Source organism: Mirounga angustirostris, unplaced genomic scaffold (genome assembly GCF_029215605.1).
Source record: "Mirounga angustirostris isolate CCGP_5_RB_7025 unplaced genomic scaffold, mMirAng1.0.hap1 SCAF_17, whole genome shotgun sequence".
NCBI lineage: Eukaryota > Metazoa > Chordata > Mammalia > Carnivora > Phocidae > Mirounga > Mirounga angustirostris.
The window spans coordinates 56,321,836-56,346,610 of record NW_026991725.1 but is presented as its reverse complement, the minus strand read 5'-3'; the positions used below and the strand labels follow the sequence as shown (position 1 = coordinate 56,346,610).

The following is a 24,775-nucleotide window of genomic DNA, read 5'->3' as shown; positions in this document are numbered from 1 at the left end:
CGATTGAACTGCGTAACCTCACGAGCCTGAGCCCTGCCTCGGTTACCCCGCCCTGCACAGCCGAACCCCTCAGCCCACCTTAGCCCCGCTCGGGCCCCGGCCAAAAGAGAATGTGCCCTGGCCTCCCTCACCTGTTGGGGGCGCGTAGGCCCGGGCAGGGATCAGGGGGTTTGGCCCCGGCCGCACGGAGGCGGTGAGGGCACCCCGGGGCGGGTTCAGGAGGCGGCGCCCGGCGTGCCGCAGCCGGAGGCAGCTCCTCCACATCGCGCCCGAAAGCCTGGGAAGACGACCGGCGCGAAACCTGAGAGCAGGAAACAGAGCGAAGGGATCCCCAAAGCCGCACGCTCAGGCTGTACGGAAACCTGCCTCCACCTCCCCAGAGTCCTCAGCCTCCCCTGGACGCCGCCATCTTCCGCATGACACCAGCGGCGCGCCGTCGCTCCAGCGCGCCTCCTGCGCACACCCCCAGTCAATCAGCATCACAAACGCACCTCGCCCCGCCCCCTCTACGCCGCGCCTCGGGAAGAAGACTACAAGTCCCAGAGGGCCCCTCGCACACCCCGCCACGTGTTTTCTCCGCCCGCCAATGGGTGGAAGCGCCGCGTGAGCCTGTTCCCGCCCCCCCCGGCGTGCCTGAGCCAATCGAAAAGGTGGTGTGTGTGCGAGGGCAAGTGGGGAGGGGGACTCAGCTCAGGACAGGGAGGCCCTGCTCGCAGGTCCCGGGGTCCCGGTGGCAGCCGGAGCGCTTGGTCCGCAGGCAGCGGGCGGGTGGGCCCCCCTCCGCCCCCACCCCGCGCGTGCGCGCCCCGGCCCCTCCCTCCCTGCCACCCCCCTCGGCTCCCGCGCGGCGGCGGCGGTTCCTCTCCCCCCTCCCCCCAGCCCTGGCTCCGGGGGACCCCGCGATGCCGGTCCGCACCGAGTGTCCCCCGCCGGCCGGTGCCTCGGCCGCCTCCGCGGCCTCGCTCATCCCGCCGCCGCCCATCAACACCCAGCAGCCCGGCGTGGCCACCAGCCTGCTCTACAGCGGCTCCAAGTTCCGCGGCCACCAGAAGAGCAAGGGGAACTCGTACGACGTAGAGGTGGTGCTGCAGGTGAGCGCCGGGCCGGGTCGGGCCGGGGCCCGAGGGCCTCCTCGCGGCGCTCACGGGCCGTGCCCGCCCCCGGCTCCTCGAGCCCGCAGCCGCGGACCAGGCCCTCGCCGCCGGGCCTCCTGCACCAGGCGCTTCACCGCCCGGGACCTGCCCAGCTGGTGTCTCACACTCTCCAAGCCCCAACCCTGACCTGCCCCTCACACCGGAGCCTGTCGTGAGCGGCTCCTGGCCGACCCTGAACACTCTCCCAGACGGTGACCGGCCTGGCTGGGATCCGGAAGCCCCCTGTGACTGGCCACCCTCGGACCTGAGTCCTTCCTCCCCAGGACCTGTCGCCCCGCGATCAGCTCTCCCTCCAGTCCCTCTCAGACCCTGAAGAACTCTCCATTGGGTTCTCCTGACTCGGGACTCTACCCGTGGCTGGGCCCATGTCAAATTTTCCCAGACCTGAGACAGCCCTCCTCCCCTCCCCTCTCCTCTGTCCCAGGGATCCTCAAACCCTGGGGCCCTCCTCCCAGGATTTCTTCCTTGGGAGAGCCTAGTTAGTCCCCTCCGACCTGGGATCACACTCCCTCCATTAGCCCCTGAGCCCTGAGAGCCTCCTCAACCCACAACTGATTCCTAGCCTTTGGTACTTACTCTCTGAAGACCAGGCACTCACATCCTGGGTGCTGCTGGGTGGAGCTCCTCCCAGTCCGTTGGGATCTTGCCTGCCCCCCCCCCCCCCCCCCCCCGCCCCTCGCCCTCGGAGCTGCCCCAGTCTCTTCCTGGCCCAGGCACCCAGCTGCCCCCAGCCCCAAGCCTCCTCTGTGCTCCCTACCTCCATTCTCTGGCCACCTCCAGTCCCCTCCCAGTCTCCCTGGCCTACCTCCCCAACCCATACCTTCATCTTCCTCCTCCTTGGCTCCAGGGGACCCTCTTTCTGTGTTCTTAACTTTTATCTATACTGCCAGGGCTTCCTCCCAGTCTCTGATACCCATGTGCTGGGAAATCGAACTCACCCAGTATTATCTCTCACACGGTATTTTCTTGCTTTCTGTGTACCTCCCCGCCCCCCCCTGCCCATTTGACCTGGATTTCTAAGTACCTGCTGCCAGCCCCTGATAGCTTTGGAGCTGCAGCTTTACCTACTCTGGCTCTTTTCTGCATCTCACCCCTCTCATGCAAATAGTAACACACTTGACATTTTTTTCCCAGTCAGAGATCAACAGTAGTTCATACTCCTTCTTTCCCTTCCTTGCAAAACCTTCCTGTGTAGCTACTCTTGCCTGCCTCAGGACCCACTTTCCTCCTCCCTTTGCCCCTTTTTGTCCTTAGCCTGATGCCCCATCTCCTAGGCTGTCTTCCTCCCCCTTGAAAGGCCTTACAGAAGCTTTGAGGACCTAGTGTGCCACCTTACCTCTCCCATGTGTGAGGACAGAACCTAAGATGTGTCTTTGCCTTATGTGCCCTCAGCTCTTTAAAAATGTTAAATCTTGAACAGCCTCTCTTCTAAGCAAGTAGGTCTCCCACCCAAAAGACAATGGGGATACATTTTCTTTCTGCCAACAGCAGAGCATCATTAGCCTCTTTTTTCTCACTGTTTTGGGGGAATCAATAGTTTCATCTTTTTTCGGTTGGGAAAACTGCATCTTCATGTTAATTGTATCTTTGGTCTATAAACTTAACTTTCATGAGCCGTGGTATGTATTATAACTGGAAAACTGTTGTGACTGATTCACTCAGTCTTCATAATTATATGCCTAAGGTGGTGACCCCTCTTCTCTTTTGTTTAAAACGTGAGAGTTTAGTATGAAGGTAAAGGCTTTTGCTTTTTCTTTCTTTTTTTTGTGGGGGGCAACATCATAAAATTCTGGCAGTGAGATCTTGGTGTGGGTCATGTTTGGAATGATCTCGAATTTGTGCCCATTGTTTAATTTGACGGTTTCTGATGTGGTAGGGGACTCCTGGCAGGGTCGCTAAGTGTCAAAGAGAAGTCATCTTTGGCTTCTTCAGCAACTCCCCCCTTCTGTCATTGGTGTGTTGTTTCTGACGTCCTGTCAGGTGCCCATTTCCTTGTGAACCAGTAGAAGTGGTGATTGAGTTGGTGCAGGACTGACTGGTCTCAGGGCAGCCCAGAGCAGAAGCCTGGCAGAAACTTCAGTAGGATGTCTGCTGGTGGGAGCCATGGTCATGCCCAGGAATGCTGCCCTACATCTGGATTGGTGAGCTGTTTGTTCATCATTGAGACAGTCAGTGGCATGTGAATTGCCCCATCGTCACCCTGGTTTTTCAGCCGGGACCAGTTTCTTGGACTCAGCCTTCTTAGAATATATCTCAGCCTCTTTGCTGCTTGCTTGCTTTTTTTCCTAACAGCTTTATTGAGATATAATTCACATACCATGCAATTCACCCACTGAAGGTGTACAAGTCATTATTTTTTAGTATATTCACAGAGTTGGGGAAGCATCACTGCAAACTAATTTTAGCACCCTTTCATCACCCCAGAGAGAAACCCCACCCCGTAGTCGTCACCCCTCCCCAACTCTCAGCAACCACTCATTTTATTTTCCCTAAGATTTGCTTATTCTGGCCATTTCATATACTGGAGTCATACAATATGGGACCTTTTATGTCTAGCTTCTGTCGCCGAGCGTCACATTTTCCAGGTTCGCCCACGTCATAGCGAGTGGCCGTGCTTCGTTATTTTTTATTGTAGCATAATAATCCATTGTATGGATATATAGCATTTTGTTGATCCTTTGAGCAGTCGGTGAATATTTGGGTGGTTTCCACTTTGGGGCTATTGTGAGTAATGATGCCGTTTACATTCCTGTATGAGCTTTTATGTGGACACATCTTCATGCCTCCTGAGTAGATACCTGGGAGTGGAATCCTGGGTCCTCTGGCAGCTCTATGCTTACCATTTTGAGGAATTGCCACACCGATTTCCAAAGCGCCTACCCCATTTTTCATTCCCACCAGCTGCGTATGAGGGTCCAGTTTCTCCACAGCCTTGCGGACACTTGCAACTTATTGCCTCTCTTTTTGATCGCAGTCATGCTAGTGGTGGGTGTGAAGTGGTATCTCATTGTGGTTTTGATTAGACTCTTCTTAATGACTGACGATGTTGCACCTCTTTTCGTGGGCTTTCTGGAGCACTTTTTTTTTTTTTTTTAATTTCCAGTTTAGAGAGTTCCCCAGACCTTCGTGAGATTCCGGCTGGGTTTTCCTTGTTGCCGTTACTGTAACTATTCTGTTTGTTCTCTGCCATCCAAGGAGCCAAGACCAAAGTGAAGGCCAGGGTCACAGTGAGGGGGTACTAGAAAGAGCAGCTGTTGGACACAGCTGTGCTCTGAGACTTTCTTGCTAAACATTTGCCTTGCTATCTTTCTCATCGAGATGCTGGCCTGGCGTTCGGTTCAAGTTCTCTGCATTGTAGTGTATTTGAGTTCACCAACCGTCATGGAGATGAGTTTGGGCAGAATGGGAGAGACACATGGTTGAACAGAGGCCAAATTGAAATTGTGATTCTTGAGCGTGCGATAATCTATGCAAAATGTTAGCCAACTTCCAGTTCAGTTTTTAATCTTATTAGCAGGTATCCTGGCCACCTGATACCGTTTCCAGCCACTGTGGAACGCCAAACTATATTGAATTCAGTGAGAATCGCATACATGAAATTTAAGGCCTCAGGTTAGAGCTGTGTGTCCTTTAAATAAAGTTCTCTGCTGAACCATGTTAGTGCAGATCAGCCACTTTAGATCACATCCAGCGCCAAGGCCAGCCGATGAGGATATTTTAAGTGTTTTGGCAGTTTTTACATGGACTACCTTTGTCACCAGCACCAAACTGTGGGAGCATTTCAGCTTCATTGAAGCCCGTTTGCTTTGGTGCTGACCTCATCTGGCCGACTGTGTTCATTACAGTTTTTAAGGATTGCCTGAGTGTTTGATTTCTGGTGTACATGACCGTAGTTAAGTCCCCGAATCTGATAAATACCACAAAACTTTCCTAGTCGCTTAAAATGAGACCTCACTTAATGTGTTAAAATCTCAACATGCCGCAGTAGCATTGTACTTGGGTTTGCTTTCATTCCAGGGGTCTGCTTTGTAAGGGAGCCCAATTTATCGTGAAATGTGAAAATCTGCCTCTTCAGGATCGATCTGTGTAGATTTGGGTGAAATGTGTCAGTCCGGGTGCACTCAGCTGCAAGTAACCATACCCACTTCAAATTAAAGAGTGAGTGAATCCAGCATCTCAGATTACAAGAAGCTTGGAGGTGGCTTGGTTCCAGATTGGCTCATTCAGGAGCCCATTTCCTTCCATGTTTCTCTGCTGCCATCCTTGGCATTTCCCGGCCTGTTTGTCCTCATGGTCTCTAGATGGCTGCCATGGGCCTGGGCACCATGTGCAAGTCCTGCCACCACCAAGGGAAGAAAGAGGGCCTCCTCAAAAGCCAGCATCTTGCCCAGAAACACCCAGGAGACTGACACACATATTTGATTGGTCAGAACTGGGTCACTCACTCCTAAACCAATGACTCACAAGGGGACAGGGGCACGCATCTGCCTTGGATCCATCAGGGCTGACCAGGTCTTGTAGGGGCCAGGGTGGGTGCCAGAACAGGATCTGGGCCCTGGCAGCATGGAAAAGTAGGAAATTGGATGTTGGGTAGGCACCCTGCAGTGTCTCAGCAGCCCATAATTGGTGGATGCTCAGCCTCAAAATCTCCCATGCCTGTTACCCCTGTTTATTTTAGCCTCCCAACTCTTCACCAAGAAATACAGGCATTTGTCTGTGAAGTGGGCAGAGTGAACCCTTAACGATATATTCCGATCTAGGGTCAGCATTTTGGTTCATAACTGAAATTTTTACTCGAGCAGTCTTCATACGATGCCTTTCCTGAATATGCTGCCCATTTCATAAAGAACTAATGCAGGATTGTGCGTAGTGTAAATATAGGGGAGGGGTACACTTCTGAGACCCGCGGGAGGCCTGTGTTGAGCAAGCTCACTGCTCCAGAAAGGCGCTTCGGTCTCAAGATACTCAGCTGAAGGAGGTTGAGAGGGTCCTGGGATCAGCTTGCTTCGTCTTAACAGGCCCGTGGGTAGGGAGGACTCACGAAGGTCTCAAAGGCCGGTGAGCCCTGACCAAGCTCGGCGGGCATCAACATCCAGGCCTCCCTTAGCCCGCCTGGCGTGTGACCTCAGGACGCGTGGATTTCCACAGTACCCCCAGCTTGTCTCCCAGGGCTTCCTCCATTTGTAACAAGATTGTGTGTCCTTTCTTTCCAGCATGTGGACACAGGGAACTCTTACCTTTGTGGATACCTGAAGATAAAAGGCCTTACTGAGGTAAGCACTCCTTCAAATGAACTAGAACTAGATGGTGGGCCGCATGCCTGGCATTCTCAGGGTGTGAAGGGCCAGGAGCGTTGACCCTGAGGCCTGATTAAAGCGCCCTGAGAAGTGTTGTTATTGTACTTCACACACAAAGCATGTAGTTTTGATGTGCCCTGTTGGAAAGTGTACGGATGCACAAAACTTTAAAGTTTATAAATAAGTCACAATGTTACCAACATTGTTGATTTTCTTTTTAATCCTTTGGTGGGGAAAAAAATAGAGTAGGAATATGGCTACCCGTTGTCATAAGTTTAGTGGTTTCTGGGATACGCATGAATCATTCCAGAACTGAAGTCTTTGGCATCCCTTAAACCCCTTAGCTCACTGGAACAATGAAAGGTGATCATCTAGTTCGTAGCTCAAGGAGCTGCTATGGAAATGTAGGCTGTTTTCCTTTCTCTGAACCAACTTTTTGAATCTCAGAACTCCTGGGAATATGGAAAGCAAGAAAGAGCATCCTTTCTTTCCCTGCTAGTGAGTAAATAGGAAGAGGAAGGAGGGGACGGAGCTGGCCGCCTAACTCCTCCATGAGGGCCTGGGCCTGACCTGGCTGCCGGGCCCCGTTGGCCTGATCATTCCTCTCTGTCTCAACGGCGCAGCTCCACCGAGGCTTAGAGAGGGCCGGGAGGACATCCTTGCTTTGCCCCTTGCTCCTGCTGTGAGCTTTCCTTTCCCTTTCCTCATCTGTAAAATGAGAATGAAAAATACCCACTCTGCTACCATTGTGGTGTAAATGAAAGTAGTTAAGTCCCCGAATCTGATAAATACCAACGTGTAGCATTGTCGAATCACTACACTGACCCGAAACCCGCATAATAGTGGCGTCAACTAGACTTGGCTAATCAATAAAAAGAATAGAATAGAATAGAATAGAATAGAATAGAATAGAATAGAATAGAATAGAATAAACCTGCGCTGTCTACTCCAGGGCCTTACGCTAGAGGGGAGGAAACAATGTAAGAGCAAGAGGGGACTCCAGTGTGATACAAATTGAGGGATACTAACGAAGGCCCTGAACATCCCCCGTCTTGAAACAACTGTTTCCGTCTCTTTGATTCGCTCTGGTTCTCCCCCTTCTCTATTAGAAGTTTGAGAATTGTCTGTGAAGTTTGTTGTTGAGATGAAAAGGTAACCTGTTCCTGCCTCCAGAAACTTATCCAGTAGAGAAGGGGTAGAAAATGAGAGCAGAATAAAGGATTCCAGCCTTTGAATTTACGGTAGCAGGAAACACACAGAATATGCTCAACCCATAGGCAGCCAGATGTACCTACTGAAGGCAGAACATAAACATTTGGCTTCATGAGGAAACCAGCAGAATCTGTCATGTGGAATGCTACCACTGACCCTAAAACCAGCCACGCTGGTCATAGGAAGCTGCACGGAAACAGCAAGTAGCATTAAGAACCCTGAAATGGGGGCGCCTGGGTGGCTCAGATGGTTAGGCGTCTGCCTTCGGCTCAGGTCATGATCCCAGGGTCCTGGGATCAAGCCCCGCATCGGGCTCCCTGCTCAGCGGGGAGTCTGCTTCTCCCTCTCCCTCTGCCCGCCACTCACCCTGTGTGTGCTCTCTCGCTTGCTCTCTCTCTGTCAGATAAATAAAATCTTTAAGTTCTAAATCCAACACTATACATAATCACTGAAATGCCAAAAAAGGGTGAGGATTCTCTGAATGACTTTATTACCTGTATTATAAAATACAGCTATTTGGGTTTGTTTGCTTTTCCATTAATAGTTGTGAAAATATCACATATGTGATTTATTTTAATAAAATCATTTAAATGATTGGGTTTTAGCCTTAGTCTCTCTTGTGCCTCCAATAAAGAAAATGAACTATTAAATTGGAGGTAATTTTTGTCTCTTAGCTATCTCACGTTCACAAACAAGCACAGTTTTTAAAAGGTTTCTGTGCCTTCTGGAAATGAAATCCCAGAATTGTGAAGAATGGGTGTCAGGTAACATTTTCTTTGCAATTCTGAGCCAGGCACCAGTGGAGAGAGGGGACATTTCTAGGGAGGCCCTGCAGCTGGCACAGGGCCTAGGAGCCCAGCCTTCGGGGAGTCATGGCCCGGCCCTCCACTCACTCACTAGATGGATTTGGAAGCTTCTGCCGAGGTTGGGCTAGACTTGTCTGAACCAAGGAGATAGGTCATACTAACCAAACTCACCGAGACTGATGTATACACAGGAGTGCTCGTTTACTCATTTCTAAAATGAGGTACGTGCATGTTCAGAAGTTCCCTCTGACTTAGTAGCCAATTGGGTGTTAATCCCCCGGGAGGTGGGTCTACATGGAAAGCCAGACCCATCACCGGAGAGTTTTTGGTGGGCCTGGAATCCGTGTGGGGAGTGATTTGGACAACCTAAACGGCTAACAGCAGCTAGACCCACTGTAGGAAGCCCTCGCCTGCTTTGGGGGTGGGGCTTGCTGGCTACGTCTCTTCCTCTCTGACTCGTTTTCCTGATGTCCCTCCTGCAGATAGAGTTTTTCCTCTGGCTCTAAAAATTACCGCCAGTCTGGCTACAGTCAAGTGCTTGAATTTCCTGGTCCTGCCCTGAGAGAGATTTCATCTTTTTGGTAACTTCTGTACCTATTGACTCTCATTCATCAGGCAGTATTTCTTTTATTTTAATTCTCAGAGCTTGGGGGTACCTTGCAGTCATCCTGATCTAGTGCCTGAAACGTTTTCAGTGCAGAGTCAGTTCATTAGGAAAACGTGCGATTTGAGCCATAAGTATCTTCTTTGTATTGTAAGAGGACCACTTTATCATTTTCTTCTTTTCTATCTTTTTTGTGGAAGTTTTAAAAAAAATGTTAAAGTTCAAACCTCAGAAAATCCATACATATAGCTTTCCATTTAAAATCTCAAGTCAGGTACTAACTGATACAGAACTTTCTCCCTTAGTAGTTCTTCCTAAAACAGATCAGCGTAATTTAGTTTAAACTTTTATTTTATTTATTTATTTAGTTTTAAAAGATTTTATCTATTTATGAGAGAGAGAGGGAGAGAGCACGCATGAACAGGGAGGGACAGAGAGAGGGAGAAGCAGGCTCCACACTGAGTAGGGAGCCTGATGCGGGGTTCCACCTGACCTGAGCAGACACTTAACTGACTGAGCCACCCAGGCACCCCTATTTATTTATGTATGTATTTATTTACTTATTTATTTATTTATTTTTAAGTACTCTCGACACCCAATGTGGGGCTCAAACTCATGACCCTGAGATCAAGAGTCACATTTCTACTGACTGAGCCAGCCAGACGCCCCTAGTTTATACCTTTAAAATCAGGTTTCCATTTAGGAAACTCCCCTTTAATTTCTTCACTCTGTATATGTAAATGTCTGTACGAGGAACCCAGCCCCCGAGTTGGGGAAAGGGGTTGTGGTTTGGCGGGGAGGGTGCTATATATTTTAGAGTTCACTGTTAAGACCACAGACGGCCTCCGTGGTGTGTAGTGAAGCAGGCCAGTCCAGAGTGGAGTGCCCGTGGCTGTGCTGTTTCCTGGTAGCTGCTGAACCAGCATGGCAGTATCTGCTAGGGGCGGCCCCAGCTACGTGGCAGGTCAAACTGAGAGACAGAGCAAAGCCATTGGAACAGATTTACTTTAAACACGTGTAGATGTTTGATGCAGAATAAGAGGGGCCTACATAGGGCCTGAAACAGAAAGTGGTACCTCTGTGGTCCCAGGGACGTTAGGGCTGTAATCCACAGTTTGCCAGGCCAGTGACCATCATTACACGTTTCCAAGAAACACCAGGGGCTGGCAGGCTGGGCTGAGGGGTTGTCCGGTTGGTCGATCAGTTGGTTGGTTTTTTACAAATGCAGAGAAATGGTAAACTTCTTACAGTGCTAACTTCTTCTTCCATTAGTTTCTTTCAGAATCTTTGGTGCCTCCTTATTAGCAGGTGAACAAATAGCAAATAAAATTGACAAGAGGATTCTAAGCACCCAGTTAGGATGACAGCTTATTTTTTCCCCATGTGTTTCTGTTGTGGTGATTTTCCATTGCGGATGTGATTTACATATATTTTCCTTAGTGTAGATGGCCTTAGTTCATATAATAAATGTATCCTAATATACCAAGGTATTCTGCAAAAAAAAAAACCCAAAACCCAAAAACCCACCCCTGGAAACCTGAAGAATGGGCACAAAAGAGACAAATGACTGAGCTAGTTTGAGAACCAGTGACCAGGCCGTGGCGTGAGGGAGACTTAGCTGTGAACGCTGTGATTTGGGAGCATCTTTGGGTGTTTTCCTTGGAAAGTAACATCTACTTAGTTACTATCTGCTTTGTATCCTAGAATACCCAGAATTTACTTGTCTAAATTCTTTTCTGAGTGATCAGTATGTAACAAGTGAAGTCGAAGAAGGGTTCTCTGCTTCCAGCAAACTCCATAAAGTCCAAGAGACTCTCTGAGCACTTTCAATTCATGTTGACTCTGCAGCCGTTAGCAGATCACTGGACCTAACTCAGTTTGGGTCATTGCTTAGCAGTGTGATCATTTTTTCAGAGTCCCGGGAAGAAGTTAAAACCAGGTTGATTTTTCCTTTGGGAAAGGTAAAAACTCTTTTTTGACATCTTATTTTGATATTTGGATTTTTACCATAGGAGTATCCAACCCTTACGACCTTTTTTGAAGGAGAAATAATCAGCAAAAAACACCCTTTCTTAACGCGGAAGTGGGACGCAGATGAAGACGTTGATCGGAAACACTGGGTGAGTAGATATTTGTCTCCTCTGGGCCCCCCAGGCACTGCTGGAAAGCCAAGGAACTTAGCTCTCGGGGTCTTATCACTGTCCCCTGTCCTGTCCACCTGTCCACTCTTCCTTCTCATCTCCTGTATGTGGGGGAGCCCTGTGAAACATAAAGCAGTGGCCTCTGTCTTCAGGGTTAGCATGAGGTGGAGATGCAGTTTCTAGAAAGCTGCTTCTCCTGCTGGCATCTCTGTATGGGGAGAGCCCCGGGGCCAGGGGGGGGGGGGGGCTTCTCACCCAGCTCCAGACTCAACTTCAGCATCATCAGGATGCCACTGAACATTCCACTTCCCCCACTTTTAACTGTCAAGTGGGGGATGTGTTCTCACTCACCAGTAGTGAACATTTTGAGACAACTTAGAGTCACTGTCCTCAAGTCTTTTCATTGGCTTTCACACAACTCAATGGATTGGTCTTCAAAAATCCATTTCTCAACCTATCATAATAGCCTTCTGACTTAGTTGACCATGGCAATGATGAATTTGGGGTTATTTTATTATTATATTTTTAGTTTTTAGTTTTTTTTAAGATTTTATCTTTAAGTACATCCAATGTGGGGCTCGAACCTGCAGCCCTGAGATCAAGAGCCACACGCTCCACCGACTGAGCTAGCCAGGCGCCGCGATGAATTTTGGTTTAACACGGAAGAAGTCTAATGTGCTCACCCTCTAAACCCACCCGAAGTGATTGCGTCAGTAATGAAGACTCTAGATGCTTCCCCCTGCCCCTCTCACCTGGCTGTTCAAGCTCTCTCCTGATTCTGGCACAATAGTCCTTGGACAGGACTCCCTGTTATAGACCCTCGTCCCAGTTAACCTCACAGTAGATTAGCTGCTTTGCTTGTTAATGTTTTCCACCTGAGGTAGGAAAGGAACATCTTTCAGATGCTGAGTTTCACTTACTTTAAATTATTTAATTAATTAAATTTAAACTTGAGCTTTTAAAACCATTTTTTTTTTTAAAGATTTTATTTATTTATTTGAGAGAGAGAATGAGAGAGACAGAGAGCACATGAGAGGGGAGAAGGTCAGAGGGAGAAGCAGACTCCCTGCCGAGCAGGGAGCCCGATGTGGGACTCGATCCCGGGACTCCAGGATCATGACCTGAGCCGAAGGCAGTCGCTTAACCAACTGAGCCACCCAGGCGCCCTAAAACCATTTTTTGTAAGCTACATGTTTTGCCTGTTGTCGCAAATAGACACCGAAAGTCAGTCATTTGTGTGTGTCTCTTACGAAGGAATGAACAAGATCTGAGTCTCTTAGGCTGCTCGGTTGGGGAGCTCGAGTGGGGCACGGTGGTGCCAGCATCCGGGAGCAGAGCTGGAGGGCTCCCAGCTGCCATCTGGTCCCACCCTGCCCGACGCCGGCTCTTCCCATGCTGCTCGAAGCCTCACAAGATGGCTCCTTTCTCTCTTGGATGGACCCAGCGGGAAAGCTCTTCCTTGTACTGAGCCACAGCTTGTCTTCCATCCAACTTGGTTTTCCATCTCAAATTGGTTCTACAAAAAAAGCAAGGTCTTTGAGACTCCGTGAAAAGTCAATTCTAAGCTAGGTCTGCTGCAAATCAAATACCTGGAAACCAACTGTTAGTGTTCCAGACTTCCACCAGAACAGAAAATATCTGGTTCTCCTTGGTAGGCTGAATTGAAATATTTTGAGTGACAGAAGGACAGAGAAGGCCACCCTTGATATGGTAGGATGAGGAGCTCGGCCTCTGGGCCCTTCCTCATTCAGCAGTCCGGTCACCTTTGCAGTACTCAGTTTCCCATAACTTTCCCAGCCCACTCCGGAGTCCCAGAATCCCATGTGGGATCCCTGTTTGTCAGGGACTCGAAGTGCCTGATACATGCATGCCCCGGAGATACTGCGGCTTCCGTTCCAGACCACCGCAATAAAGTGAATATTGCAATAAAGTGAGTCAAAAGAATTTTTTTGGTTTCCCAGTGCACATAAAACTTACGTTTATGTGATACTGTAGTCTATGAAGGGTGCAGTAGCATTAGGTCTAAAACAACACGTACACACCTTAATTTTAACATACTTTATTACTAAAAAATGCTCAGCATCCTCTAAGCTTTCAGCGAATCCTAATCTTTTTGCTGGTGGAGGGTCTTGCCTCCGTGTCGATGGCTGCTGACTGATCTCGGGGGTGGTTGCCGGAGGTTCAGGTGGCAGTGGCATTTTCTCAAAATAAGACAACAATGAAGTTGACCACATTGATCGGCTCTTGGTTTCACAAACGATTTCTCTGTAGCAAGAGGTGCTGTGTGATAGCGTTTCATCCACCATAGAACTTCTTTCCAAATTGGAATCCATCCTCTCAAACCCTGCCGCTGCTTTTATCAGCTAGGTTCAGGTGATATTCTAAATCCTTTGTTGTCATTTCAACAATCCTCACAGCATCTTCACCAGGAGTAGATTTTTATCCCAAGAAACCACGTTCTTGGCTCATCCATGAGAAGCAGCTCCTCATCTGTTCAAGTGTTTTGTTTTGTTTTTTTTTTAAAGATTTTATTTATTTATTTGAGAGAGAGAGAATGAGAGACAGAGAGCATGAGAGGGAAGAGGGCAGAGGGGAAGCAGACCCCCTGCCGAGCAGGGAGCCCGATGCGGGACTCTATCCCGGGACTCCAGGATCATGACCTGAGCCGAAGGCAGTCGCTTAACCAACTGAGCCACCCAGGCGCCCCATCCGTTCCAGTTTTATCATGAGATTGCAGCCATTTGGTCCCATGTTCAGGCTCCACTTCTGCTTCTAGTTCTCTTGCTCTTTCCACCACATCTTCAGTGACTTCCTTCACTGAAGTCTTGAACCCCTCAAAGTCATCTATAGGGTTGGAATCGACTTCTTCCAAACTCCTGTTCATGTTGATATTTCGAGCTCTTCCCACGAATCAACAAATATTCCTAATGGCACCTAGAATGACGAATCCTTTCCAGAAGGTCTTCGATTTACTTTGTCCAGCCCCATCAGAGGAGTCACTACCTACGGCAGCTACAGTCTTATGAAGTGTATTTCTTAAATAAGAAGACTTGAAAGTTGAAATGACTCCTTGATCCACAGGCTGCAGAGTGGACGTTGTGTTAGCAGGCCTAATCACAACATAAATCTCACTGTCCATCTCCATCGGAGCTCTTGGATGACGAGGTGCATTGTTAATGAACAATAATACCTTTTTTTATTATGTTCAGTTGGCTACTATATAGTACATCGTTAGTTTCTGATGTAGCGTTCAGTGATTCATTAGTTGCGTGTAACACCCAGTGCTCATCACAACATGTGCCCTCCTTAATATCCATCACCTGGCTACCCCATCCCCCCACCCCCCAAACAATATTTTGAAAGGAATCTTGTTTTCTGAGAAGTCTCAATGTTGGGCTTTAAATATTGAGTAAATCACGTTGTAAAGAGATGTGTTGTCATCCAGACTTTGGTCCATTTTTAGAGCACGGGCAGAGTAGATTTAGCATAATTCCTAAGGGTCCTAGGATTCTCAGAATGGTCAATGAGCATTGGCTTCAACTTCAAGTCACCAGCTGCATGAGCCCCTAGCAAGAGAGTCAGCCTGACCTTTGAAGGTTTGAAGCCAGACATTGACTGCTCCTCTCTAGCTATAGAAGGTCTAGATGGCATCTTCATCCAATACCAAGCTGTTTCATCTATGCTGAAAATCTGTTACTTGGTGTAGTGTAGTTGTTTAGTGTAGCGTATTCATTATCTTAATGAAGATCTAGAATCTTCTGGAGAACTTGCTGCAGCTTCTACATCAGCACTTGCTGCTTCACCCTGCACATTTGCGTTATGGAGACGGCTTCTTTCCTCAGTCCTCCTGAACCAACCTCTGCTAGCTTCAGACTCTTCTCCTGCAGCTTCTTCACCTCTCAGCCTGCACAGAATTGAAGGGAGTTAGGGCCTTGCTCTGCGTTAGGCTTTGGCTTAAGGGAATGTTGGGGCTGGTTTGACCTTCTCTCCAGACCACTAAACCTTTCTCCACATCAAAGCCTGCTTTGTTATCATTCATGTGTTCACTGGAGTGGCACTTTTCCTTTCCTTCAAGAACTTTTCCTTTGCATTCACAACTTGGCTCACTGGGCCAAGAGGCCTCGCTTTCAGCCTGTCTCAGCTTCTGAGAGGTCTTCCTCACTAAGCTCAATCATTTCTAGCTTTTGATTTCAAGTGAGAGACATAGGACTCTTCCTTTCTCTTGAACATTCACAGGCCGTTGTAGGGTTATTACTTGGCCTCATTTCAATATTGCTGTGTCTCAGGGAAGAGGGAGGCCTGAGGAGAGGGAGAGAGATGGGGGATGGCCAGTCAGTGGAGCAGTGAGAACACAGACATTTATTGATGAAGTTTCCTATCTTATATGGGGGCAGTTTGTGGTGCCCCAAAACAATGGCATTAGATCACAGATCACCATAACAGATACAAGAGTAATGAAAAAGTTTGAAACGTTGCGAGGATTACCAAAATGTGACACAGAGACATGAGGTGAGCAAATGCTGTTGGAAAAATTGTGCCAATCGACTTACTCGACACAGGGTTGCCACGAACCTTCAATTTATAAAAAAAAAAAAAAAAAAAGCATTATCTGGGGGCACCTACATGGCTCAGTTGGTTAAGCATCCAACTCTTGGTTTCGGCTCAGGTCGTGATCTCACGGTCATGAGATCGAGCCCCACATTGGGTTCCACACTCAGCGTGGAGTCTGCTTGAGTTTCTCTCTCCCTCTCCCTCTGCCACCCTGACAAATAAATAAATAAATCTTTTTTAAAAAATGCAATATCTGCAAAGAGCAATAAAATGAAGTACAATAAAACCAGGACTGCCTGTAAATTGGAATCAGAGACATTGTTTTTCACCTTCAAGTTTTCCTGAGTGATATTTAAAGTTGGTATCATGGTGGTACCCTAAAGTCAAGATTCTATATACTTAATCCAGTTAGAATAGAGATATACATGTGACAAATTCTGAGTTAATACCTCTGTATCTTAAACTTTATTTTTTATAAAATAATGCATACTTATTTTTAAATATTTGAGTAAACAGAAAAGCAAAGGGAAAAAAACATCTATAATAATAATACCCAAAGTTAAAACAGATATTAACCTTTTTTCTTTCTTTCTTTCTTTCTTTTTTTTTTTTTACAAAAACAGGATCATGAGACACAGTTTTGTAACCTATTTCTGGTCTCCTTTTTTAAAAGGACTTAATCATATATTACCCATTTCCTGTTTCTACTTCACTGGCTGGCCCCAAGCCACATTCCTGTGTCAGAGGACCCCGCTTTAGTAAACCCCTCTCTCCCTTCAGGGTGATGTGCTGGCTCTAAGTTATTCTGCATGGCTCATGTTGATTCACTTATAGAGATCTTCTTGCTAATCCTTCCTGGCTTTGCTTGTGGTAAGGTGTTCTGAGAAAAGGCTCCCGGAATCTCATCCGTTCCCAGCCCCGGGCCTTTCCCTGGACCACATTAAGTAGGCAGGCATAGCCTCATGGTGCCTCGGCTGGAGGCCAGGCCCGAGTTCACTGGTGGGGACCTCAGGCTCCCTTCCCCAATCCTCAGCATTTGCTGCTCTTGTGGGCGCATCCAGCAGCCATCACACCTTTGCGAAGGTGCTTGCTGCTGGGCGCAGAAGGGCAGTGGTGACCCCAGCCTCCCCCTCTGTCGATTGGTCCTCATGCTCAATTTTTTTGCTTTCAGGGCAAGTTTCTGGCTTTTTATCAGTATGCAAAATCATTTAATTCAGATGACTTTGATTATGAAGAGCTGAAGAATGGGGATTATGTCTTCATGAGGTGGAAGGTAAGGTCCCAGCCCAGCCAGAGCCTGCATTCTATCCAGCACCCCTCCTGCTCCCCGGGTCCAGTGCTTCATTACGGTTTGTCTCCGTGGAGTGCCTTTACACGCTCATAAAAAGCAGGCACGGCTCCAGGCCACACTGGCCAACTGCTGCCATGCAAGACGGTTTGTCTTTGGTGACGCCATTTGGTGGTTAGCAGATAAATTCATGGCTGGGGGCGGGGGCGGTGTGGTTGCCCTCAGCACCTTCGACTCTCCAGGTTGAGTCACCCCCGGTGTTCTCTGGACTCAGAGGAGGACAAGAGTTGGGCCCCGTCATTTCCTACTCTCAGCTGAGAGCCCGTGTTAAGTGGCTCTTCCCTCACCACGTCCTAGCCAAGCTTCAGTGCCGTCTCAGCTTGTCTGGTTCCCTCTGGCAGGAAGTGAGGGACCAGGAATGGAATTTGGGTTTTCCACTCAGCAGCCCTCCGAGAACTCCATCTGGCTGGACTCGCGAGATTGGCTTTGGGCTGACAAGGCTTTTGTGTTCCCTCTTTTGATAGCCTGGTATTTACTGTGTTCCAGCCGCAGGCTAGCAAAATCATGAAGTGGGTTTGTGACATCACTTTGTGAACGGACACCCACTTCCAACCCCTGGTCCCCAGTCTGCAGGAAAAAGCTGTTTTATCTTGAAACCTTGCCAGCTTTCATGCAAGCGAGTCATTTAGAGGAGTTATTCCCAATCTTTAGTTTGTACGGCTAATAATTTGGGGTTGGGGGCGGGGGTCGTCACTTTTTGCAGAGATGCTGGCCAGGTGCAAAGAGTAAAAGCTGAGTCCGCCCTCGTGAGCTTGCTGTCTGGTGTTTGGAAACGTGCCAGCTAATAAAGTACTAAAGGAAGTATCTTGCAAGGTCCTAATTTTAAAATTAATTTTTAAAAACTAGCATTTCAGAGGTTGAAGAAAGGGACGGAGAGTGTCTTTAAAAAACAAAACAAAACAAAACAGTGGAGTTGTTTGGTCTCCAAAGACCTTCTCAGTGTGACTCACTATGGGCTCTCAGTGGACCTCTTGGGGCTGTGAGGCCACTGACCTCATCTTCCTGGAAGAGTAGGTGCCCAGATGTAGCCTTTCAGCTTGGCCGTAGCTAGAGATCATAAGCTCGCCTCTTCCCAAGGCGCCCGAGCAAGAATAGTACCGTTCTGATGGCTGTGGATGAGGTGTCGAGCTTTTTGAGGAGCTGTTACGGGGGCAGTTGGTGCTTGGTCTGCCCTCAGAAGGCAGAGGCGATCAGGAACCCAGCACCAGTTCCTGGGGTGGAGCAGAAACTTCCTCTTCCTGGGTCGTTCTGTCTGTGGGCTCTGAAAGGTAGGTAGGTATCGATTCATTTTCAAGACGTGTGGACCGTAGAACCTTCTCTTCATTGCCGATCGCAGTGAGCTCAAGACACAGGCTACTGCGTTAGTTATCTAGAATGCTGTTGACAGATGGGGTTGAAACGCAGATGTCCGCCGTCGTCCAGCAAGCCTGGGCAAGACCATGTGACACTGGAACCCGAGAACCACCTGAAGGCTAACGGGGAGCCCCAGACGTGGCTGGAGCACGCCGTCTGTTACTGACCTCCTCCATCTGTGTGCAGGAACAGTTCCTGGTCCCAGATCACACGATCAAAGACATCAGCGGTGCCTCCTTTGCTGGGTTCTATTACATCTGCTTCCAGAAGTCGGCAGCCTCCATAGAAGGCTACTATTACCATAGGAGTTCAGAATGGTAAGGCGCCCCAGAGGCGAAGGGGGCGGCTTGCTGCCCGGGCTCTCCCTTCGCTTGCCGAATCCAAAAGAAAACTTCTCCCCCTGTCTCTGCGTAGCTTTTATGCTCTATCTGCATTTGGAGGGCCTCTTTGAATGATCTCAGCTGCCCATGGAGGGGCTCCTATCCCTAACCACAGAGCAGAGTAAATAAGATGAAACCAAAGTGCTCAATAAAGGAACTCACTGCTCAAAGCTTGCAAGCAGTTCTGTATTATCAGCAGTGTTTCTCCCAACCTTGGCTGCTCTTGTATTTCCTCCCACATTTAATCAGTAACTACAGTGTAAGCTCCAGCTATGGACAGGGTGAGTTTTGCTGTTAGCAGCTTTTCTAATTTTGTGGTCACATCGCTTAGATGCCAGCCCCACCCACTCTTGATCTCAGTCTAGTGACCGGGGTCCCCATGGGAGCTGACGGTCCTGCCCTGTGTTTCATCTGAGGTGAAGGACTGAGTGTCACCGCAAGCGCTAGCTTTTCTCACCTTTCTGGGGACTCTCCTGCCCCATCACTGCTACTCCAAGCACCTTGCTGTACCTGAAGAAGGAACCCTATCACAAAATACCTGATTTCCTCTCCGAACGTAGAAACACCGTATTCCCTTCCAGATGTTTTATAGTTCGGTGACTTGTGAGTGATGCTTCCCTGGCTTGACTCAAGTTCCTTGTTCAGTGGCAGCAGAATGATTTCTGCAAATAAATGCCCGTGGGCTCAGAGCAGTCTCCGCTCCCCTGAGAGCCACAGTTGCTGAAACCAGGATTTCAGTAATTGCTCTGTTTTCAAAGGAGTTTTTAAAATCTGTTATATCCTTTTTTAAATAACAGCTTTATTGAGAGAATTCACATACCATACAATTCGCTCATTGAAAGCATACAGTTCGGTCATCCTGAATATTCACGGTTGTGCGGCCATCACCCCAATCAATTTTAAATGCTCCCACCACCATCACGAGAAACCCTGTTCCCCTTAGCCCCATCCCCTCCTAGCCCGAGGCAGCCAGCTACTAACCGACTTCTATACAGACGTGCCTATTCTGGATATTTTCTATAAAGGGAACCACACACACTATGAAGCTCCTTTGTGTTAGGTTTCTTACCCTCAGCCTAATGCTCAGAAGGTTCGGCCATGTGGCAGCATGGATCAGCCCTTCGTTTTTATTGCTGAATAATTTTCCGTGGTATGGATGTACAGTAGCCCCTCCTTATCTGCGGTTTTGCCTTCCGCTGTTTCAGTTATCCGCGGTCAGCCGTAGTCCAGAAGCGGATGGTAGTCGGGGGTGGCCCAGCACTCGGTCACATGCCTGCCTCACTCACCTCACCTCATCTCCTCACGCAGGCATGTTCTCACCTCCCATCCTCACAGCAGGAAGGGTGAGACTACAGCACAAGAAGGTCTTTTGAGACAGAGACCACATTCACGTAACTTTTATTGCCCAATATTGTTATAACTATTCTGTTTTATTATTAGTTATTGTTGTTCATCTCTTACTGTGCCTAACTTATAAGTTATACTTTATCACAAGTTTACGCACATAGCGTCTGTAGGGTTCAGTACTATGCACGGTTTTTGGCATCCACTGGGGGTACTTGAACGTATCCACCACAGATAAGGGGGGACTGCTGTACCACATTTTATTTATTTATTTATTTATCCATTCATCAGTTGATGGGTTATTTCCACCTTCTGCCTTTTGTGGTTAATGCTGCTGATTGTATAAGTATCTGTTAGAGTATCTGCTTTAATTCCTTCGGGCATATACCCGGGAGTGGAATTGCTGGGTCCTATGGTCATTCTCTGACTTTTTAAGGAACTGCCAAAGTGTGTGATGCACCAGGGTTCCAGTTTCTCGACATCCTCCCCAACGCTTGCTATGATGTCTTTACAATTATAGCTACTCTTGTGGTTATGAAGTGGGGTCTCATGGTTTTGATTTGCATATTCTGATGGCTGATGCATTATCTTGATTTTTCTTTTTTAAATTTTTTTGGGGTGAGAAATAAACTGCTTTTTCCTGTGCTCCTCCTCATGCCCACGTGAAACAAGTAAGGGGAGAGCTAGCATCTACCCCATGTACTCTGATTGTCCCCCGGGGGGGTTATCATCCCTGTGTGTGGATTGTCCCCGCCTCTGTTTCTCCTTTATCTGCTTAACTCCTCAGAGCACCTACCAACGGGGCAAAAACAAACACCTCAGAACTCTGATGTTCTCAAGCCTCGTAGCCATGTCTAGGGAGGCGAGAAAATGAAGGTGAATGGTAACATAAGCTTCGGGGTTAGCTGGGAAGTCTCTGTATCCCGTGAGAAGTGGGGAGTGCCTATGCTCCCCATGCAGTCCTGAGGATGTTGCAGCCTGACGTTCCCGGAGCAGCTGAGGTGCTAGATGTCAGAGAGAGGCAGAGTGGAGGGCGAGGATGAGGCCCAGGGCCCAGGGCTTCGGTCCGCATCTTCTCCCAGAGCTTACTCTGCCTCTCCTTTCATAAGACATACCATAACTGCCTCATGGTCAGAGCACGAGACCTAAAAGCAGCTCCTCTTACACAGAGCTCAGGAGGATTAACCAAAGAACCAGAAAGAGAACCAAACGTGGTGCAGCCGAAGAGGTCTGAGCTGCACCTGCAATCCGGTTCCAGCCTGGGGCTCGCCGGGCGCTCCGGTGGTAGGGAGGAGGTTCTGCACCTCTCTTTGGTTTTCAGGCTGCTTAGACCGCCTCCCGTTTTCTCTCTCTCCCCGCACTGCAGGTATCAGTCCCTCAACCTAACGCATGTTCCTGAACACAGCGCACCCATCTACGAATTCCGGTGACAGCGGTTCAGAGCAGGAACTAAATAAAACTGAACTTGGCAAAAAAAAAAAAAAAAAAAAAGAACTTTGCCAAGAAAATTGTGTACCTGCCAGAACCAGGAGAACGTGTGTTCCTGTTTCTTCACGAGCAGATTCGCATCAGAAGGCATGAATGTTAACCCACAGAATCCAAGGAGCATGGCCAACCAGCAGGCAGGCGGAGGGAGTGTTCTCTGTTCTTCCTCCCTCTCTGAGGCAGTTTGGTCTTAATCTGTTTTTAAGCTACCTTAAATGCACTTTTCCTTGCTGCACAGCTAACTTCTGTATCACCGAAAGGCCCATTCCTCCCTCCATCCCCACCTCCAACCAAGTAGAAGGTCAGCGCCCCCCAGTCACCCTCAGCCTTGGTGCTCAGTGGTCTCTGCCCAGGCCCCAGCCCTGCGCGCTGCCCCCCTTCCCCACCCCCAGTTGCTTAGTCTAGTAGCTCAAGAGAAGGCAGAGCCCCAGCACACGTGTGCCCCCCCTGCCCCGAGCTCTGTGCAGGGAATCGGGGCGCTGCGGCAGCATCCGCCAATGAAACGGGAGGCAGAGGCTGCTTCACGGGGTCACCTGGCGCTGCCCAGCCCTGCCGCGTTAGTCAGTGGCTGGCAGGTTTCCCCTGGGCCCACCATCAGGGATCGCTGAATTTAAGGCTTCCGGATCCCTGGCAGGAACAGATTCCAATCCTGCTTTACTCAGCACGTTTGCTCCAAACTTTTTGAACTTGAGGGCAATACTAAACTTAAAAAAAAAAAAAAAAAAAAAAGGAGAAAAGAAAAAAAAGAAAAAAAAAGAGTTTTTTTATTACAAAATTATTTTTATGGTCCCTTTAACAAGGACCCTATGGCAAATGCACAATTATTCAGAATTACATTTTATCGTTTTCACATTGAAAACAGCAAATGTTGACTTAGTAATTTTTATACCTATATCTATATGTAAATGTATATTTAATCAACCAGCAGTTTCAAACTAGTCATCCTGGTACAAAAGTTTTGCAGCATTGCATCCATTCTAGTGCTAAACCTGAGAGCTGTTTTGGGGGCCAGTTGGGCATTTGTACCTCCTCCTCTTGCTACTCACGACAGCAGTGCTCCGAGATGACCTTCTCCATCGAAAGCAGACGGGGCCCGTCGTTCTCCTGAAACAGCGACTCTGAAATGTTGGGACGGGGGGGGGGGGGGGGGAACGTGAACACGCTCGAATAACTCAAGGCTCACGTGCCAAAGTGTGTGTGTGGGTGTGTGTGGGCGGGGTGTGGTTTGGGGGGGGGGTTGTTGTTTTTTAACGTTCTAAAAAGCCGAATAGGTTGGTATCAGTCGGGGCGTCGCATCGGCCGGTGGTTTACGAGACTTGCTCAGAATACAGGAGGGAGAGAGCTATAACCCACAGGAGCAAAACAGGCTGAAAGCGGCCTTTCGAGGGTCGGTGTGAGAAAACACGTGGCCCTTCGGTCTAGGTGAGCGTTAGGGACATGGTGTATTCTTAAAAAGTGACTTTCCTTTTGACGACCTATGTACTGTACAGGACTGAGACTGAATGTCGGGGAAGCCTTAAAGGAGAGATACGTGGGAAACTAGTCAGAGGGCGCCGGGACACCGAGGCGGTGCAGTCCTAAGGCTTTGGACGGAGGGGAGACCGACCCATCTAGGGAGGCCAGGAACATGGAGCACCCAGAACGTTGCCCCAGTGACTGCAGTGGAAAAAGGATTCACATCCATTGGCGGAGCTGAGCCCGGTGTTTTATTCTGAAACTTCAAGCCGTCGCATGGCTGGCTCTGGTCACACCAGCCAATGGCACGGTACCGAGGAGACCGCGCTCACACGGCCTCCGTGTGGCTGGTGGGCGTCACGTGAGTAGAGGAGACAGTGGGCGACCGTGCTGGCTTCCCTGGGCTACACGAGCCATCCATCCCCCCCACCCCCCGCCCCGTTCCCTTCTCACACCAAGCTCATCAGTCTCGTCTGCGTTTTGCAAGCTCCTTGAAGCCTAGTGGCCCCACTCGGAACCCGAGGGGCGAGCTCACCCCCTGGAGCTCATCAGGACCCCGTCCGTGTGGCTCTGGAGGTCAGTAGGTCAGTCGAGCGGGCAGGAAAGGACATTTGCAAACATTGCTGCTGTTGAGCTAGCCAGACGGGCCAGGTCCTGTTGTAGGATTTCTTCCTTCCTTTTTTTTTTTTTTTTTCTTAGCGAGGTAATGAAGTGTACCAGTTGTATTGGGGAAAATGAAGAAGTGATACCTTTGCTAGATCTTTTGGGCGCATCTGCAATGAAGATTTGTTTGCATAAACATCTGCCCAGCTGAGGACAGGGAAGGCATTATTCTGCCCACCTCCTCTTAGTAATTCCCAATCAACATCAACTCTTTTCTTTTCTCTGCGTCCCCCATCCCCCATCTGTGGTGATCCTTTCCTGACCCTTCTCCGTGGTTTACGTGCCTCTGGTACTGTGTGCAATAGTTTGGTTGATGCTTGTATTCACTGGTAAGAAGTCAGTGCAGGTTGCAGATTTTCTACCGTCTTCCTGCACTCCAAACCAACCTGCCGTGAGGTGGGATCTTAGGGATCCGGCCCTTCTTTGCTCAGAAAGCTTCCATTCTGCGCTTCCAGCCTGGTCTCTCTTCTGTGCTGGAACTCTCCCGCCCATCCTTTCAAACTATACAGCATTTCAGCTGCAGTCCAAAAGTAAGCAATGCCTAATGTGAAGTAGAAAGTCCCCTCTGTGTGCTGGTTCTTTTGGCAGCGTGGAAATCACAAACTCCGGGGGAGCAAAGGGGCTTTTCAATGTCTTTTGCTTTCAGAAACAGGGAATTTATATTCTAAGGCCTTGAATGGAGGGGTGTTTTTTTTTTTTTCCTCATAAAATAGTCTGATAAGCTAATTTTAAAAAAATGCCATTAAGTATGTTGCATTGTGGTTTAAAATTACTAACAAGTTCTGGGAAAGGAAAAATATTTGATTTTGAATCTTACATGTTTTTAAAAATTAGATTTGAATGGGCACAAAGTATGACTATTTTGTTCCTTTAGGGAGGACATGTGGAAAGGGTTTGAGGGTTTGGGATGGGAGAAGTATTTTGCAGAGCTATCAATGTCCAAATAATTTTTAAAAAAATAATAAAGGTATTTAAGCAGTGA

General features: G+C 48.6%; 2 protein-coding genes across 3 annotated transcripts in view; one reads left to right on the top strand and one right to left on the bottom strand.

Annotated features, from left to right (window-relative positions):
* The window catches only part of ATPAF2 (ATP synthase mitochondrial F1 complex assembly factor 2), a 17,710-nt gene extending 17,260 nt beyond the window's left edge, over nucleotides 1–450 (bottom strand). The window contains exon 1 of one of the 2 annotated variants that reach the window (XM_064583256.1): nucleotides 132–450. In XM_064583256.1, the coding sequence (XP_064439326.1) occupies nucleotides 132–264 (133 nt within the window). In that variant the 5' untranslated portion in view covers nucleotides 265–450. The remainder of the gene's footprint in view (nucleotides 1–131) is intronic. The other variant, XM_045889727.3, reaches the window with a different exon arrangement.
* On the top strand, nucleotides 400–24,775 carry GID4 (GID complex subunit 4 homolog). Its single transcript, XM_045889729.3, is given in 8 exon segments — nucleotides 400–771; nucleotides 774–865; nucleotides 867–1,091; nucleotides 6,368–6,427; nucleotides 11,086–11,193; nucleotides 16,937–17,038; nucleotides 18,653–18,783; nucleotides 21,557–24,775. Coding segments are annotated over 8 exon segments (1,137 nt in total). The 5' UTR covers nucleotides 400–416; the 3' UTR covers nucleotides 21,621–24,775.